The sequence below is a fragment of the Podarcis melisellensis genome, assembly GCF_964234715.1.
Source record: "Podarcis melisellensis genome assembly, chromosome: 13".
NCBI classification, from domain to species: domain Eukaryota; kingdom Metazoa; phylum Chordata; class Lepidosauria; order Squamata; family Lacertidae; genus Podarcis; species Podarcis melisellensis.
This window is the reverse complement of record NC_138545.1, coordinates 23,641,661-23,657,838: the sequence shown is the minus strand read 5'-3', so window position 1 is coordinate 23,657,838 and position 16,178 is coordinate 23,641,661. Positions and strand designations below refer to the sequence as shown.

Here is a 16,178-nt window from a genome sequence, read left to right as displayed (position 1 = left end):
CTCTATAACACGCACCTGACCATAACACGCACATCGTTTTTAGAGGAGGAAAACAAGGGAAAAAACATTCTGAATGAAACAGTGGATGTATCATTTTTGTGCTTCATGCTGTGGCCACAGACATGTGATCTGATGGTGAATTTGGGTTGACCCTATCCAAAAATCCTGAGAATCCCTGTGGATCCATGCTTTGTAACCACGTTTTTGCACCATTGCAGCCCCAGGCAACAGTGGGTGTGTGATTTTTGGGGGGCAGGCTGTAGCCATGGACATGCTATGTGCTCTGATGGTGAATTTGGGGTGACCCAATGCAAAGATCCTGAGGATCCCTGTGGATCCATGTTTTCTAACCACGTTTTTGCACCATTGCAGCCCCAGGCAACAGTGGGTGTGTGATTTTGGGGGGGCAGGCTGTAGCCATGGACATGCTATGTGATCTGATGGTGAATTTGGGGTGACCCAATGCAAAGATCCTGAGGATCCATGTAGATCCATGCTTTTTAACCACTTTTTTGCACCATTGCAGCCCCAGGCAACAGTGGGTGCGTGATTTTTGGGGGACAGGCTGTAGCCATGGACATGCTATGTGATCTGATGGTGAATTTGGGGTGACCCAATGCAAAGATCCTGAGGATCCCTGTGGATCCATGTTTTGTAACCATGTTTTTGCACCATTGCAGCCCCAGGCAACAGTGGGTGTGTAATTTTGGGGGGGCAGGCTGTAGCCATGGACATGCTATGTGCTCTGATGGTGAATTTGGGCTGACCCAATGCAAAGATCCTGAGGATCCCTGTGGATCCATGTTTTCTAACCACGTTTTTGCACCATTGCAGCCCCAGGCAACAGTGGGTGCGTGATTTGGGGGGGGGGCAGGCTGTAGCCATGGACATGCTATGTGATCTGATGGTGAATTTGGGGTGACCCAATGCAAAGATCCTGAGGATCCATGTAGATCCATGCTTTTTAACCACTTTTTTTGCACCATTGCAGCCCCAGGCAACAGTGGGTGCGTGATTTTTGGGGGACAGGCTGTAGCCATGGACATGCTATGTGATCTGATGGTGAATTTGGGGTGACCCAATGCAAAGATCCTGAGGATCCCTGTGGATCCATGTTTTGTAACCATGTTTTTGCACCATTGCAGCCCCAGGCAACAGTGGGTGTGTAATTTTGGGGGGGCAGGCTGTAGCCATGGACATGCTATGTGCTCTGATGGTGAATTTGGGCTGACCCAATGCAAAGATCCTGAGGATCCCTGTGGATCCATGTTTTCTAACCACGTTTTTGCACCATTGCAGCCCCAGGCAACAGTGGGTGCGTGATTTGGGGGGGGCAGGCTGTAGCCATGGACATGCTATGTGATCTGTTGGTGAATTTGGGGTGACCCAATGCAAAGATCCTGAGGATGCATGTGGATCCATGCTTTTTAACCACATTTTAAGTGGGGAGGGAAGGAAAAACACAGAACGGACAAGGAGCACGAGAGGGGTGTGCAGAGAAGCAGCTGGCTAAGAATGCAGGAGAGGGGTATAACGGCAGGGAGGAAAGGAAGGCAAAAGTTTTCCCTCACCTACCCACCCAAGCCAGCCAGCTCGCATGCTCTCTCTCTCTCTCTCTCTCTCTCTCTCTCTCTCTCTCTCCCTCCTGCATGTTTTCAGCAGCACTCTGCTTTCCCCTCTCCTTGCCTGGAGGGAAGGGGCTTTCCCTGCTCTTTGTTCCGTTTGAGCAAACACAGCAAGGAAACAGAGGAGGGTGGGCAGTAAGACCCTGAGGCAGAATGCAGGAAAGCAGCCGCTTCCTCTTTTCAGGTTTCCCTTCTCCGACACGCGGTTTGATTTTTGCCTGATTTTTCGGCTCCAGGGACCACACATTCGCTCTATAACATGCACAGACATTTCCCCTTCCCTTTTAGAAGAAAACATCTGCGTGTTATAGAGGGAAAAATATGGTATATACCACCTTTATCTTCCAAGGATCTCAGCGTGGTGCATATAGTTTTTCTCCCCCCATTTCATCCTCACAACAATACTGTGAGGTAGGTTAGGCTATAAGATGGTGAGTAGCTCAAGGTCCCTCAGTGAGCTTCATGGTTGAGTAGGGATTCAAACCCTGCTAGTTCCTAGTCCAACACTCTAACCTTTACACCACACTGTGTGCCCATTGCATAATGTCAGGAAGAAAGATTTTCAGTCCTAAATTTTGACTCTGTGTATGTTTCAGCAAAGTTTCAATTCCTTGGGGTTTCACATAAATCATTCTATGCACTGACAAAATGAACACACATGGCTGCATGGGCCCAATTCACAGTACTAATTCTGACCTATATAGCCTTAGGACCACAATACCTCAAGGACCACCTATCTCTTTCTGAACCTACCTGGATCCTGTGATTGTCATCTGAGGCCCTTCTTCTTGTGCCACCTCCACAAAAGCTCTGCAGTGGTTCCTCATTTGTGGAATGCTCTTCCCAGGGTGGTTTGACTGACGCTTTCATTATACACCTTTAGTGTGCAATGAAAACATTATTCATCAAGCGGGTCTTGGACTGATTAACAACCTATAGCCTTTTAAATGTGTTTGTTGGAGGGGTGAGGGTGGTGAGAAAGGATGTTGTGTATCCATTATTGTTTTTATTATATGTATTGTGTTTTATCTTGCAATTTTATGTTGTCAACTGCCCTGAGATCTACGGATGAAGGGTGGTATATAAATTTAATAGTTCCAAGGTCATGGGATTATGAAATTGTAGAGCTGGAAGTAATCTTGGGTGTCATGTGGTCCAACCTCCTGCAAAGCAGGTCCATTGACTGTGCAGACCATGGGGGAGTATTGCAAAGGCAGGTGAGTACATTGCATGGCATCAGTTATTTGTCTGTGACAGATTGTTTGTCCACATGTACAAAGGGATGGAGAAGGATTTAGTTTGCTCTTTGAGTACATTGTTTGTTTGGGGCGGTTTTTTTGGCTGAAAAAAATGATTTTACCTAAAACTCTGCAGAAGCCTGCACCAGAGAATTATATAGTTGGAAGGGACCTCTGAGGGTCATCTAGCCAAACCCCTGGGGCAATGCAGGAATCTCAATTAGATCACCCCTGACCGATGGCCATCTGTCTTCTGTTTTCACCCTCCACCAGGACACACAACAAAGGAGACTGGAGGTGGGGGAAAAGATAAATTGTGACAATGAGTCAGATTTGTCAGGCGCCTGCAGGAACAGCTTGAAGACTTTACACAGAGAGGAACCCCACACTGGTTTCCCCGCATGTTACATTACAGGCAGGGAGCCAGCTCAGACAGAGAGAAAGACATGGGGAAGGACAAAAGAGTACCAAAGTCCACTTAAATAAAATAATAATAAAAGTCTTGTGTCTAGGAATATTTTTCTGCAAAAGCATCAGACTGGTTGTCAAAAGTGTGAACTTCATTAATAGATCCTATTTAAAGAAATTGGTCAATTAGCCACAGAATTGCTTTGCTGATTTTTCTCATCTTCTTTGAATTACACAACTGTTTTGGGGGGTTCCTAGCTTTGTGCAGGGGAGACTGATGGGGAATACTGGAGGGAGGCAGATCCTACTTTCATGCAGGGGAGGCTGGGGGCCAGGGGAGGCTGGCCTGCCGAGCGCCCAGCGCAGCCCTGAGTTGCTCCTCCTGGCACGCATGGGCAAAATGAGTGGCAGCGGTGCCATTGTCCAGTTCACTCCACTTTCGGGTGCAGCAGAGGCTTTTGGGAGGGGGATTGGAGCCCAAAGGGGGTTCGCAGGACAGGCAGCAGCCTTGGCAGGCTTCCCCAGCAGCCCAGGAAGTCAGCCTGAATTGAAATTTCAGCCTTCATGACATAGGAAAACGGCCAAGGAAACAGCTATTTTCACGGAGGAGGGTCAAGATATTAACTGATATACATGAAATTTCAAATATAGCTATATAATCCTTAGTGTAGTAAGAGAAGACCTTTGGAGTAGGCATTTTTTTAAAAAAGTTTTTTTATGAACCACCCTAGTAGGGCAGTAATTGTTCCTTGATAATTTGTCACCTTCCTCTTGGTTTTATTATATCCATGGGTTGTTTTTTTTTTTGTATGTCTATTTGTTTGCTTGTAAATCACTTAATGGAGACAAGACAGAGGTGATCTTAATCAGTTGGAAGGTAGAAGAGAAAATCTGCAGGCTCCCTTGTTAGAACAGCTCCACCGACTACCGGTCTGTTTTCAGGCACAATTCAAAGTGCTGGTTGTTACCTATAAAGTTACATGAAAGATAATTCCTTTATATGAGTCTTGATTTGTCTTCTATATCTCACAATGAACAACATTCCACACTAGAACTTTAAACTTTTTTATGTTGATACCTGTTCTCAAATCAATCCCCTACTACATTTTCTGCGACTTTTTTTGGGGGGGGGGTCACTGCTGGATGATAACATAGGAGTGATTACTTATCAACTAATTCTGGTTTGAATGCATTGTGTTATATTGGAACGTGTGATATTGAATGTAACTTGACTGAGTGAGGTTGCAAACCTCTGCATTCTTATTTCAGCCTCATTAAGTAGAACTTTCTTCTAAGTACAGTAGGATTGAAATATTATTAATTAAAATTACAACCACGTGTTCTTAGAGTTCTATTTATTAAACCTTCGAATGTCAACTTTCACCTAAATATAGGAGATAGGTGTCAGTGTTTTGGAGTGGAGGTTAATTGCTGATGAAAAATTATATTCATCATATATGGGAGAGTAGACAGTACAGAAAATGAAGGCATGCAACCTGCCTAAAGTGGGTTGTGGCTGGCTAATGGCTACTGAGAATTTTTTTAGCAGATATGTTTCCTTGGATCCATCCCAATATCGTTTAAGGCCTGGTCAAGACACAGAACCTGCCTTGGTCACCCTGGTTGATAAGATTTATCAGGAAAGTTCCATCCTGCTTGTTCTCATTGATTTCCCAGTGCATTTTGATGCTATTGAAGCTTCAATTGTCCAAATTGCAGCAGCCAGATTGTTGGCTGGGAATTCTTTCAGACCTGATACGACCTCTGTTTTAAAACAGCTGAACTGGTTGCCATTTTGTTTCTTTGCCCAATTCAAGATGCTCACATCAGTGTTTATAATCCTGAACTACACAGGACCCCATTACTCATTCCCTACATACAATCTCTGGTACTGAAATTGGCATATGATGCCCTCTTGTTAATTCCACCAACCTTGTAAGTTTGGTAGCTGACAGCCTGGGTAAGGGCATTCTGTCTTTTCAAAATCTTTTTTTTCGGGTGCCTCTCCACTACTGCAGAAAGCTTGCTAGACAGATACAACAAGAGCTGAAACTGGTGAGGTTTCTAGCACCGGCATTATGCAGCTTTTGGCAAATGCTGGAGTTGTACCTGTTGACGCTGGTTTTTGACACTGCAGATGTCTATTTTTAGGACGCACCTTATCTTTATAATTCTGTTTTAAATGGTTTTCCATATTGTATATGATTGTGTTTTAATACTATTGTAGTGTTTTAATAGTTGTAACCAACCCTGGGACCTTAGGGTGAAGGGTGGGTTATGTAATAGTAGTAGTATTATCTCCACTTCCATCATTCAGCCTGGGCATTGAGGTCCTCCTCCAAGGGTCTTCTGCTGGTTCCCTCACTGTGAGAAGCAAAGTTAAAGGGAAGCAGGCAGAGGGACTTCTTGATAGTGGTGCCCTACCTGTGGAATGCCCTACGTTAAGATGTCAAGGAGACAAAGACAATATAGGCAGCCCTGTATTTGGAAGGTTTTAATGTTTGATGTTTTACTATGTTTTTATATATATGCTGTAAGCTGCCCAGAGTGGCTGGGGAAACCCAGCCAGATGCGTAAGGTATATCAGAAAATATTAGTAGTAGTAGTAGTAGTAATAGAAGAAGAAATAGGAATAATCAAGCACCCATGCTTGAATTCACATGAGATCCTTAGCAACAGCATTTCCAATGATACATTTAAGTAGTATTGTAATAAAGAGATGGATATATGGTTTCATTTTGTTATTCCTATAACTCCCCCCCTACTGTTCAGATCAGGAGCAGAATTTAGAGAAACTAATAATGGTGGACTTCCAATAAACTGCATCTAAGAGAAAAATAAAAAGATGAAGACAGAACTCTTTCATATTTTCCTTTGCATTATATGTTCTTTACTATTTAGGTCAGGCCTCAGCACAATGATGTAACATTTAGGGAAAAAGATGCAACCCAGTAAGCCAGCAGTGGAGCATAAGATGGAGAAGATCTCCACAGCCACCATGTATTTTCCTTTGGTGCTCAGATAGGTGGGAACAAAGGATAACCACACACTGCAAAACAGCAACATGCTGAAAGTGATGAACTTGGCTTCATTGAAACTGTCAGGTAACTTCCTGGCTAGAAAAGCCACAATGAAACTGATAATGGCTAGAGAGCCCATATAGCCCAAAACACAGTAAAACATGGTAGCTGAATTCTCATTACAAACTAGTATGATTTCCCCATAGAATGAGTGTGGGTCTGTATCTGGGAATGGAGGAGCGGTACTTAACCAAAGAGTACAAACACCAGCTTGAATAAAAGTGGAGAGAAGGATAATAGAATTTGCTGTTCTTTTGCCAACCCATTTCCTCATTTTGGCACCTGGTTTGGTTGCCATGAAGGCCAGAACCACAGTGATGGTCTTTGCCAATACAGAAGAGAGGGCCAAAGAGAAGATGATGCCAAAAGCTGTTTGTCGGAGAGGGCAGGTTGCCTTTCCAGGCTGTCCGATGAAGAGCAGGGAACAGAGAAAACAAAGGAGGAGGGAGACAAGAAGGATGTAGGTGAGGTTCCGGTTGTTAGCTTTTACTATTGGACTCTCCTTGTGCTTCATAAAAATTCCAAGAACTAAAGCTGCGACAACAGAGAGAGAAATAGCCATAATAAATAAGATGATCCCCAAATCTTCATTGTAAGTAAGGTAGCTAATAATCCTTGGAATGCACTGAGTTTGGTTTTCATTGGCATACTGTTCTTCTGGACAATTGATGCAGCAATCCATGTCTTCAAAAATAAAATTTAAAGAAGAGGAAGAGTGATTTTAATAATCTCAAATGCAGAACAACATCTGTCTAAGAAATCTTAAAACCTCATGAGAGGTTTTGTTCTTTTACAATGATAAAAAGTTGTACTGTGTTGTTTCAAAAATATTTATTTAAAATTTAAAACACCATTATATTCATGCAGTTTACATTCTCCTAAGAAATAAATACTAGATATCTAGTATCTAAATACTGTACTAGATATCTAGATATGGCTGGATATTTCAATATATATATATTTATTTTTGGGAGGGTCTAGCATTTTCTAAATTAGTTAATTTTACAATTTGTTCTTAAGGGGAGGATTGGAAGGCTGCTATGGGAGTAAGCCCTGGTCAGCAGAATGGCTGGGGCAGGTTCCGGCAGGGGAGTTTTATTGGGACATCTGATCACAGTGATCACAGGCAGGAGGAGTTGTCTGAGGGCCAGATCATGTCATTACCAAGGAGGTAGGTTTAGTCATTATCTGAAGAATATTCTTACCTCTGGGTCTGACCAGAAGGATGCATGTATTAATAAGGGTGTCCCATATAACCTTAAATGACACCCTGCAATGCCAGGTCAATGATTCACAAGACCACTGCCATCCAGGGGTGGGCAATGGTCCCTTACCAGAGTGGTACATACTCTAGTTATCACCCAATTGAATTAGTGCAATGCGCTCTGTGTGGGGCTACCTTTGAAGGTGACTCAGAAATTACAACTAATCCAGAATGCAGCAGCTAGACTGGTGACAGGGAGTGCAATCTACATTGGATCCCAATACATTTCCAAGCAATATTCAACATCTAAATGGCCTCGGTGCTATATACCCAAAGGAGCGTCTCCATCCTGGCTACTGAGGTTCAGTTTCATGGGCTTTCTGGTACGAAGTGAAGTTACAGGGAACCAGGCAGGGGGCCTTCCTGGTAGAGGCACCTCCCATGTGGAATGCGATCCCATCAAATGTTATGGAAATATTTGACTTTTAGAAGACACCTGCAGCCCTGCATAGTGAGGTTTGTCATGTTTGATTTTTTTTTGTATTTTTAATATTTTGAATGGAGCCACCCAGAGTGGCTGGGGCAACCCAGTCGGATGGGTGGCATATAAATAATCATCGTATTGTTATTGTTGTTTTTGTTGCTATTATTCTGTCTCTCACCTTTCTTATTAGAGATCATCCCTTCTGGACACGGCACACAATCATAGCAGCAAAATTTTGCTCCCTCCTTCTTTTTCCTGTTGTAGCCAGGATAGCAGTTGTCATTACACACAGAAACTGGTAGTACCTGTGCAGAAACATGATGGATGTTCAGAAATAATACGAAGAGAGGGGGTTGTTTTTTTTTAAAAGAATGGTAGGTTTGCAAATAGGGAAAGAAGGGAGCTTTAGTTCAACCAGTCTTATAGTTCTGTCCATCCACTGAAGCTATCGGTATAGGACTGAGCTTCAGGAGGAAACCATAAGTGAAGGTGGTATGTGATTCCATGTCTGAGCTATTTCTTTTTCTGTATGGACATGACTTACCAATGAAATGAAATGAAATGACATTTATAAAGCCTAAACCTTTTCAGAGCTGCTCTCCCCACACCTAGTTAAACATGATTAACTAGAATAATACTCCTGAGGACAACCCTTTAAACTGTATCGCAGCTCTTATGCCCAGAACATAGACATATCTAGCAAGGTGAAAAAGGCCCCTTGTAATTGAAAATGAGTTTAGGAAGCATGAAGAAATTTCAGTGGTCTTTTTTCAGTAAGTTGTAACAAAAACAATTGAATCTGCTTCACATGAAATAACCTGGTTATACAGGAGCAATTATAATAGCAATTTGCAGGGGTGTGTGTCTCAAGATAGCCTGTTTATTAAAAAACTGAAAAAATCCAATAAACTGGAAGATTCTTTGAAAAATGCAGGTAAAGATCAAAGAGATATCACTAGCCTATATTTCTTTAGAAAGAAAGGGGGTATCTTTAGAGTACCAGGCATATTTTAGTACCTAAAGAGGAGCCAGAAGAATGAACTGGTCTGATGAACGTATTGTCATTATGTCTTACCTGATTAAAGCTTTGGTGCCAGACAATTTGGTCATCATGAATGGTTAACTCTTTGCCTCGAGGAGCCTGAGGATCTAGTGTTCCAACTTTTATTCTAACCACTGACGCATTCAGAAACATCATCCAATTTGTAACATCAAAGCCTGTTACTAATTCTCCATTGTCATCAAAACGTATTGTTTCTCCAACACTGTTATTGAACATGATGAGCTTTAGAAAGTGATGGATCTGTATTCAAAGAGAATCCAAAGAAAGTAAGAACTAGGTTTTGGAATGATTTCAGTGAGCTTCACAAAAGGCTATCATACTAAGTTTTAATTCTGGACAGTATATGCTGTGATTCTATATTTGCATGGACAGGCAGAGTCCCCCCAACCCCAGGTGACCCCTGAGCAGAATACTGTCTCAAGACAACATGCTATGGGATTAGAATTGGCCACAACTTTATTAAATTTCAGATGTAGGGAGACCTGGGCTCAGGCATTGAGCGTTTATTCTTCCTAGCCCCCAGCCGGGGATCTGGGAGACATCAGGGTTATCCAGAATGTGTGAGGATTGGGCTGGCTCTGGAGAACATATGTTCAAGCAGAGAGCCCGCCCCCTGCTTCGCCTCCATTGGAGGAGAGAGCAATGACAACCTCTTGGCGTATGGCCAATGCCTCCCCTCAAGACCCCTTTAACGGGGAACTCTGGTATCACCGCCGCGGTCTCCTAGTTGTATTCATTTGTCCCAATTTCGGCCTTCACTATTTTATAATGAAGCTAGCATTAATAACTCCATACTGAAGGAAATCAACCCTGAGTGCTCACTGGAAGGACAGATTGTGAAGCTGAAGCTCCAGTACTTTGGCCACCTCATGAGAAGAGAAGACTCCCTGGAGAAGACCCTGATGTTGGGAAAGATGGAGGGCACAAGGAGAAGGGGGCGACAGAGGAGGAGATGGTTGGATAGTGTTTTCGAGGCTACCAGCATGAGTTTGACCAAACTGCGGGAGGCAGTAGAGGACAGAGGTGCCTGGCGTTCTCTGGTCCATGGGGTCACGAAGAGTCGGACACGACTAAACGACTAAACAACAACAGCATTAATAACCCAAATGGATTCATAATCAAGAACAGCATAAAACAGAGAGAACACCGAAATATTTTGAGTGAATGGTTTTTTAAATCTTGGTTCATTAATGAGCTTGCCTAAAAGGAAGAGAGAGAGAGAGAGAGAGAGAGAGAGAGAGAGAGATGTAATAACCTGCCATGGCTGCACGTTCTGAAACACCAATCTCCAATCTTCTAACAACCTTCTATGCTTCAGTCTCAATCTGTATAGGTCGTGCAAAGCATGTGCCATGGCATAGACAGCATTGTAGACACTGTAACTATGGCCAGTCATCTTCATTTCAAATAAAATCCCAGGAATGCTCTCCAGCTTCTCCTCCCCAGTGCATGTTTCCTTTTCATCTTCCTCCTGCTTCTTTAATGAACAGCTGAATGCCTGTTCCCAGAAGTCCTGGATAAATCCATCTCCTTTCACCTCAAAAGGCGTTATCTCCTTAATAAATTTTTGGAAGCCTGGTGGCTGATTTGAGTGAGCAGTGAAAGATATAGAACCATGGAAGGTTTGCATATCCCATGTCTTCTGAATGGACACTGATGTGAAATCCCAGTGGGATGTAATAATCCACACTTTACCAAGGGGAGGCCATTCCATATAGGTTGCTAGAAAAAGAAATATCCTCACAATCTGAAAGGACGGAGGTTCTCCATATACAAAAAATATATTGGCTTTTTTCTCAAACATAACTGCATAATTTTTAAACTGCTTTAACATCAAGTCTATCATCCCCTCTACATAATCCCATTTTGGCATTCTTACTATGAAGGCATAACAGATTCCATTTTGAGCAAGCATTGGCATCATTGTCTGCAAAAACCTGTCCCCTTTGTCATCATTCACAGCACCAACCCCAACCCATTTCCATCCAAAATGCTGAAGTAATCTCACAACTCCCATTTGCTGGTAGGATTCAGTTGGGACCATTTGGTACAGAAAAGGGAATAGCATTTTGGATCCTTTTAATGGCAAGAATGATCCATACGTGAGCTGAAATAAAATGTATAAGAAATTTAGGGATTAATCTTTTCCCTTATGGAGTTGTACTGGATTGCATTTATCCAATTGTCATTCATGTATGTCAGCAAAAATGGTCATTTGGGTTTACAAATGCAAGCAAAAGGAATTTCTTGAGTTTTGTACTTCTGGATCACAAGCCAGGCATTGGGCTGGAGTGGAATAATCTCAAGGCGAGTTCAGACTGATTCAGATAACTGAACTATTACTATCCAGAATAGAACTAGAGGGGCATGCCCAGCCCTAGCAGCTGACAGCTTTCAAAGTAACTGTGAGTCCACCTCCAGTTTTCATAATCAACTCAATTTAAACAATCTGCTTACCAAAATATCACTAGGAGTATGGTCAAAACTACATTCATAAGAGCAAGATAATATGTCATATGTGCACGCTTCATACACTCATACACAAAGCTTTACCTGTGGAGTTTTGTAGGTTGCTGATATGAAAGCCATATTGACAGAGATTTCAGAGAAACATCCTCCAATGATAGCTATCAATTGGTTCTGCTTGTCACAACTGAAGTTGGGAACAAACATCTTTTGTGTGGAAAGCAGGCTCAGTGTGGCCTTATAAGTCATTCTTGCAGTCAGGTAACTATTGAGGATGCGGATACCCAGAGAGACGTTTGGCAAGATGTTAGGATTCTCATTGATCTCTTTGACAGCAAATGCTAAGGCCAGGATGTGCTGGTAGTTCTTAGGCACTGAACTGTAATAAAGGTGGCAACAGTTTAATAAAATCACCACCACCACAACAAAATGCATTTGTACTCTTCAGCATCTTTTATCCAAATGTTTCCAAGATGGTGGCAAACTTTAGAACCACTTTAGAAAATAATAGACTTAAAAATAATTGAGATCTGAAATAAGTTTTGTATACTGAAAGGGAGAGAAAACAGAAATTGTCTTATACTGGTTCATCAATCAAGATCTGTGTAGGCTGTTCCTTGAAATTGAGGCTATTATAGTTTAAGAAGACTTGGGAAACCATCTCCCCAATGATGAGGTCTCCCGGTTGGTAAAATTCATGAGGAATAGGGAGGGGATCATCATATATGCTGCAGTTAATGGAATGCTTCTTGCATACAGCATGAGACAGAAGAACAAGCAGCAACACCACCAGAAGCATATTCCTGTTGAAAAAGTTTCACCTCCACATGTACCTTACATTCTCGTGTTTACATCTACAGCAGTATATGTAGCTATTTTCTTTTTACCTACAGAATGTATCTGATGGTATCTGTAAACCATCTCCCGGTTTTATATTCTATAATGGTTCTCTTTAATCAGTGTTTCCGAACAGCAACTCAGTTCATCTCCTCACTTTCCCCCTGTGTGAATTAAAACCTTCATATGTTCCTGTTCAAGTAGAAATATCAAAGGTTTTCATTGATGTACAAATACAAAGTAAGTATAACCCTGAAGATTCTCCATGGGTTTGTCCAAAAAAATGTGAAATGCATTATTGTTAGGTAATGTTATGGTTCATAATGTGTTCATGTGCTTTTATTCATACCTAACCAAAGAGGTCAAAATTTGCGCAGAAAATATTTGGGAACTTGGTTATTCAGTTGGCAAGGAGAAAGGATGAGGACAGGAATATTCACAGTATACTTTTTGGCGCTTAAAATTGTGACAGAATCAGTTGATGAGAACCTTACTCTAACATGTAGAGGGGAAATAATCATTAAAAAAAAATGACAGAGCCCTGCCTATGCCTATGTTCAGTGCTCAAGAATACAAGGTATTTATATGTTCTTTTCCAGATTCTGATTGTTGATCTTGCTGAAGGCATCTGTCCCTCCATTGTTTAAGAGGATGGATGCCAGTAATTTTGACAATGATTGGTGTGATTAAAATCTCCCCTGTGAATTGATGTTCCTTGAAGTTGTGCCATGAATAACAAAAGTACTACGTGTATTTTTCTACCTGAACTCTACAGCTATATTTTCTTTTCTGAGGGGTAACATATGGCCAGTGGCACTTAGCCAGAAAATTGTACACTCCTTTTGTCCTGGACTAGAGTTAACTTCACACAAACAGACCATTCACTTAAAGGCCAGGAAATCTAAGTTACAGGTAGGTAGCCGTGTTAGTCTGCCATAGTCGAAACAAAATAAAATAAAAAAAATCCTTCCAGTAGGACCTTAGAGACCAACTAAGTTTGTTATTGGTATGAACTTTCATTTGCATGCACACTTCTTCAGATACGTATCTAAAGAAGTGTGCATGCACATGAAAGCTCATTCCATCTCCACCGTATCAAGCAGTTGGTCCCTTACCTTTCTCGCCCTGATCTGGCCACAGTGATCCATGCGATGGTCACCTCCAGTCTTGATTATTGTAACTTGCTATACGCAGGGTGCCCTTGAAGGTGACCCAGAAACTCCAGCAGGTGCAGAATGCTGCGGCAAGGCTCCTTACGGGGACCTTGCCATGGGATCACATTCATTCAGTGCTTTATCAGCCGTACTGGTTCCTGGTGGAGTACAGGGTCAGGTTTCAGGTGCTGGTTTTGACCTTTAAAGCCCTATGTGGCCTAGGACCCTTGTACTATGGGACCGCCTCTCCTGGTATGCCCTGCGGAGGACCTTAAGCTCCACAAAATAACAACACTTTGGAGGTCCTGAGCCGCAAGGTGGTTAGACTGGTTTCCACTAGGGCCAGGGTCTTTTCAGTACTTGCCCCAACTTGGTGGAATGCTCTGTCACAAGAGATTTTACCTAAAACTTTGCAGAAGCCTGCACCAGAGAATTGTATAGTTAGAAGGGACCCCTGAGGGTCATCTAGCCAAACCCCTGGGGCAATGCAGGGATCTCAATTAGACCACCCCTGACCGATGGCCATCTGTCTTCTGTTTTCACCCTCCACCAGGACACACAACAAAGGAGACTGGAGGTGGGGGAAAAGATAAATTTTGTCAATGGGTCAGATTTGTCAGGCGCCTGCAGGAACAGCTTGAAGACTTTACACAGAGAGGAACCCCACACTGGTTTCCCCGCATGTTACATTACAGGCAGGGAGCCAGCTCAGACAGAGAGAAAGATATGGGGAAGGACAAAAGAGTACCAAAGTCCACTTAAAAAAATAATAAATAAAAGTCTTGTGTCTAGAAATATTTTTCTGCAAAAACATCAGACTGGTTGTCAAAAGTGTGAACTTCATTAATAGATCCTATTCAAAGGAATTGGTCAATTAGCCACAGAAATGCTTTGCTGATTTTTCTCATCTTCTTTGAATTACACAACTGCTTTTGGGGGGTTCCTAGCTTCATGCAGGGGAGACTGATGGGGAATAGTGGAGGGAGGCGGATCCTACTTTCATGCAGGGGAGGCTGGGGGCACAGGGGAGGTTGGCCTGTCAAGCGCTCAGGGCAGTGCTGAGTTGCTCCTCCTGGCGCCATGTGTGGGCAAAATGAGGTGGCAGCGCTGCCATTGTCCCGCACGCTCCACTTTCGAGTGCAGAAGAGGCTTTTGGGAGGGGGATTGAAGCCCAAAAGGGGTGCGCAGGACAGGCAGCGGCCTTGGAAGGCTTCCCCAGCAGCCCAGAAAGTCAGCCTGAATTGAAATTTCAGCCTTCATGACATAGGAAAACAGCCAAGTAAACAGCTATTTTCATGGAGGTGGCTCAAGCTATTAACTGATATACATGAAATTTGATATATAGCTATATAATCCTTAGTGTAATAAGATAAGACCTTTGGAGTAGGCATTTTTTAAAAAAAATTATGAACTGCCCTAGTAGGGCAGTAATTGTTGCTTTATAATTCGTCACCTTCCTCCATGATGGCACCCGGGGTGACCTGCCCAGCCCGCCCACCCCTGGTACTAGGCAAAAGCTTTATAACCAGGCTTTTGGCCTTTGTCTGTGGCCTTTTAGAGTTGGGCAGGGTGTTTTTAATGTATTTCTTTTTTTCTCTTGGTTTTATTATATCCATGGTTGGTTTTTTTTTTTTTTTTGTATGTCTGATTGTTTGCTTGTAAATCACTTAATGGAGACAAGATAGAGGTGATCTTAATCAGTTGGAAGGTAGAAGAGAAAATCTGCAGGCTCCCTTGTTAGAGTAGCTCCACTGACTACCAGTCTGTTTTCGGGCACAATTCAAAGTGCTGGTTGTTACCTATAAAGCTATATGAAAGACAATTCCTTTATTTGAGTCTTGATTTGTCTTCTATATCTCACAATGAACAACATTCCACACTAGAAATTTAAATAATTTTATGTTGATACCTGGTCTTAAATCAATCCCCTACTACTTTTTCTGGGACTTTATTTTTTTTTGGGGGGGGGTCACTGCTGGATAATAACATGGGAGTGATTACTTATCAACTAATTCTGGCTTGAATGCATTGTGTTAGATTGGAACATGTGATATTGAAAGTAACTTGACTAAGTGAGGTTGCAAACCTCTGCATTCTTATTTCAGCCTCATTAAGTAGAACTTATAAGTACAGTAGGATTGAAATATTATTAATTAAAATTACAACCATGTGTTCTTAGAGTTTTATTTTTTAAACCTTCAAATATCAACTTTCACCTAAATATAGGAGATAGGTGTCAGTGTTTTGGAGAGGAGGTTAATTACTGCTGAAAAATTATATTCATCTTTGGTATGGGAGAATAGACAATACAGAAAATGAAGGCATGCAACCTGCCTAAGGTGGGTTGTGCCTGGTTGATGGCTACTGAAAAGCTTTTTAGCAGATTTGTTTCCTTGGAACCATTCCAGTTTTGCTTCAGGCCTGGTCATGGGACAGGAAAACTGCCTTGCTCACTCTGGTTAATAACATTGATCAGGAAAGAGATGCAGGGAGTTCCTTCCTGCTTGTTCTCCTTGATTTCCTAATGCATTTGATGCTGTTGAAACTTCAATTGGTCCAAACTGCAGCAGTCAGATAGCTGACTGGGAATTCCTTCAGACCTGATATGACCTCTGTTTT

The 16,178-nt window shown here is 42.3% G+C and overlaps 1 protein-coding gene and 1 pseudogene across 2 annotated transcripts in view; one reads left to right on the top strand and one right to left on the bottom strand.

Moving 5' to 3' along the window:
• The window catches only part of LOC309356057 (craniofacial development protein 2 pseudogene), a 282,752-nt pseudogene that overhangs the window by 97,790 nt on the left and 168,784 nt on the right, over positions 1–16,178 (top strand). The window lies entirely within an intron of this gene.
• LOC309354765 (vomeronasal type-2 receptor 26-like) lies at positions 6,134–12,489 on the bottom strand (the record flags this gene model as incomplete). Its single annotated transcript, XM_081885036.1, has 6 exons — positions 6,134–7,035; positions 8,218–8,344; positions 9,115–9,342; positions 10,358–11,209; positions 11,656–11,947; positions 12,407–12,489. 6 exons carry the CDS (start codon positions 12,487–12,489, stop codon positions 6,134–6,136), a joined length of 2,484 nt encoding a protein of 827 aa, XP_081741162.1.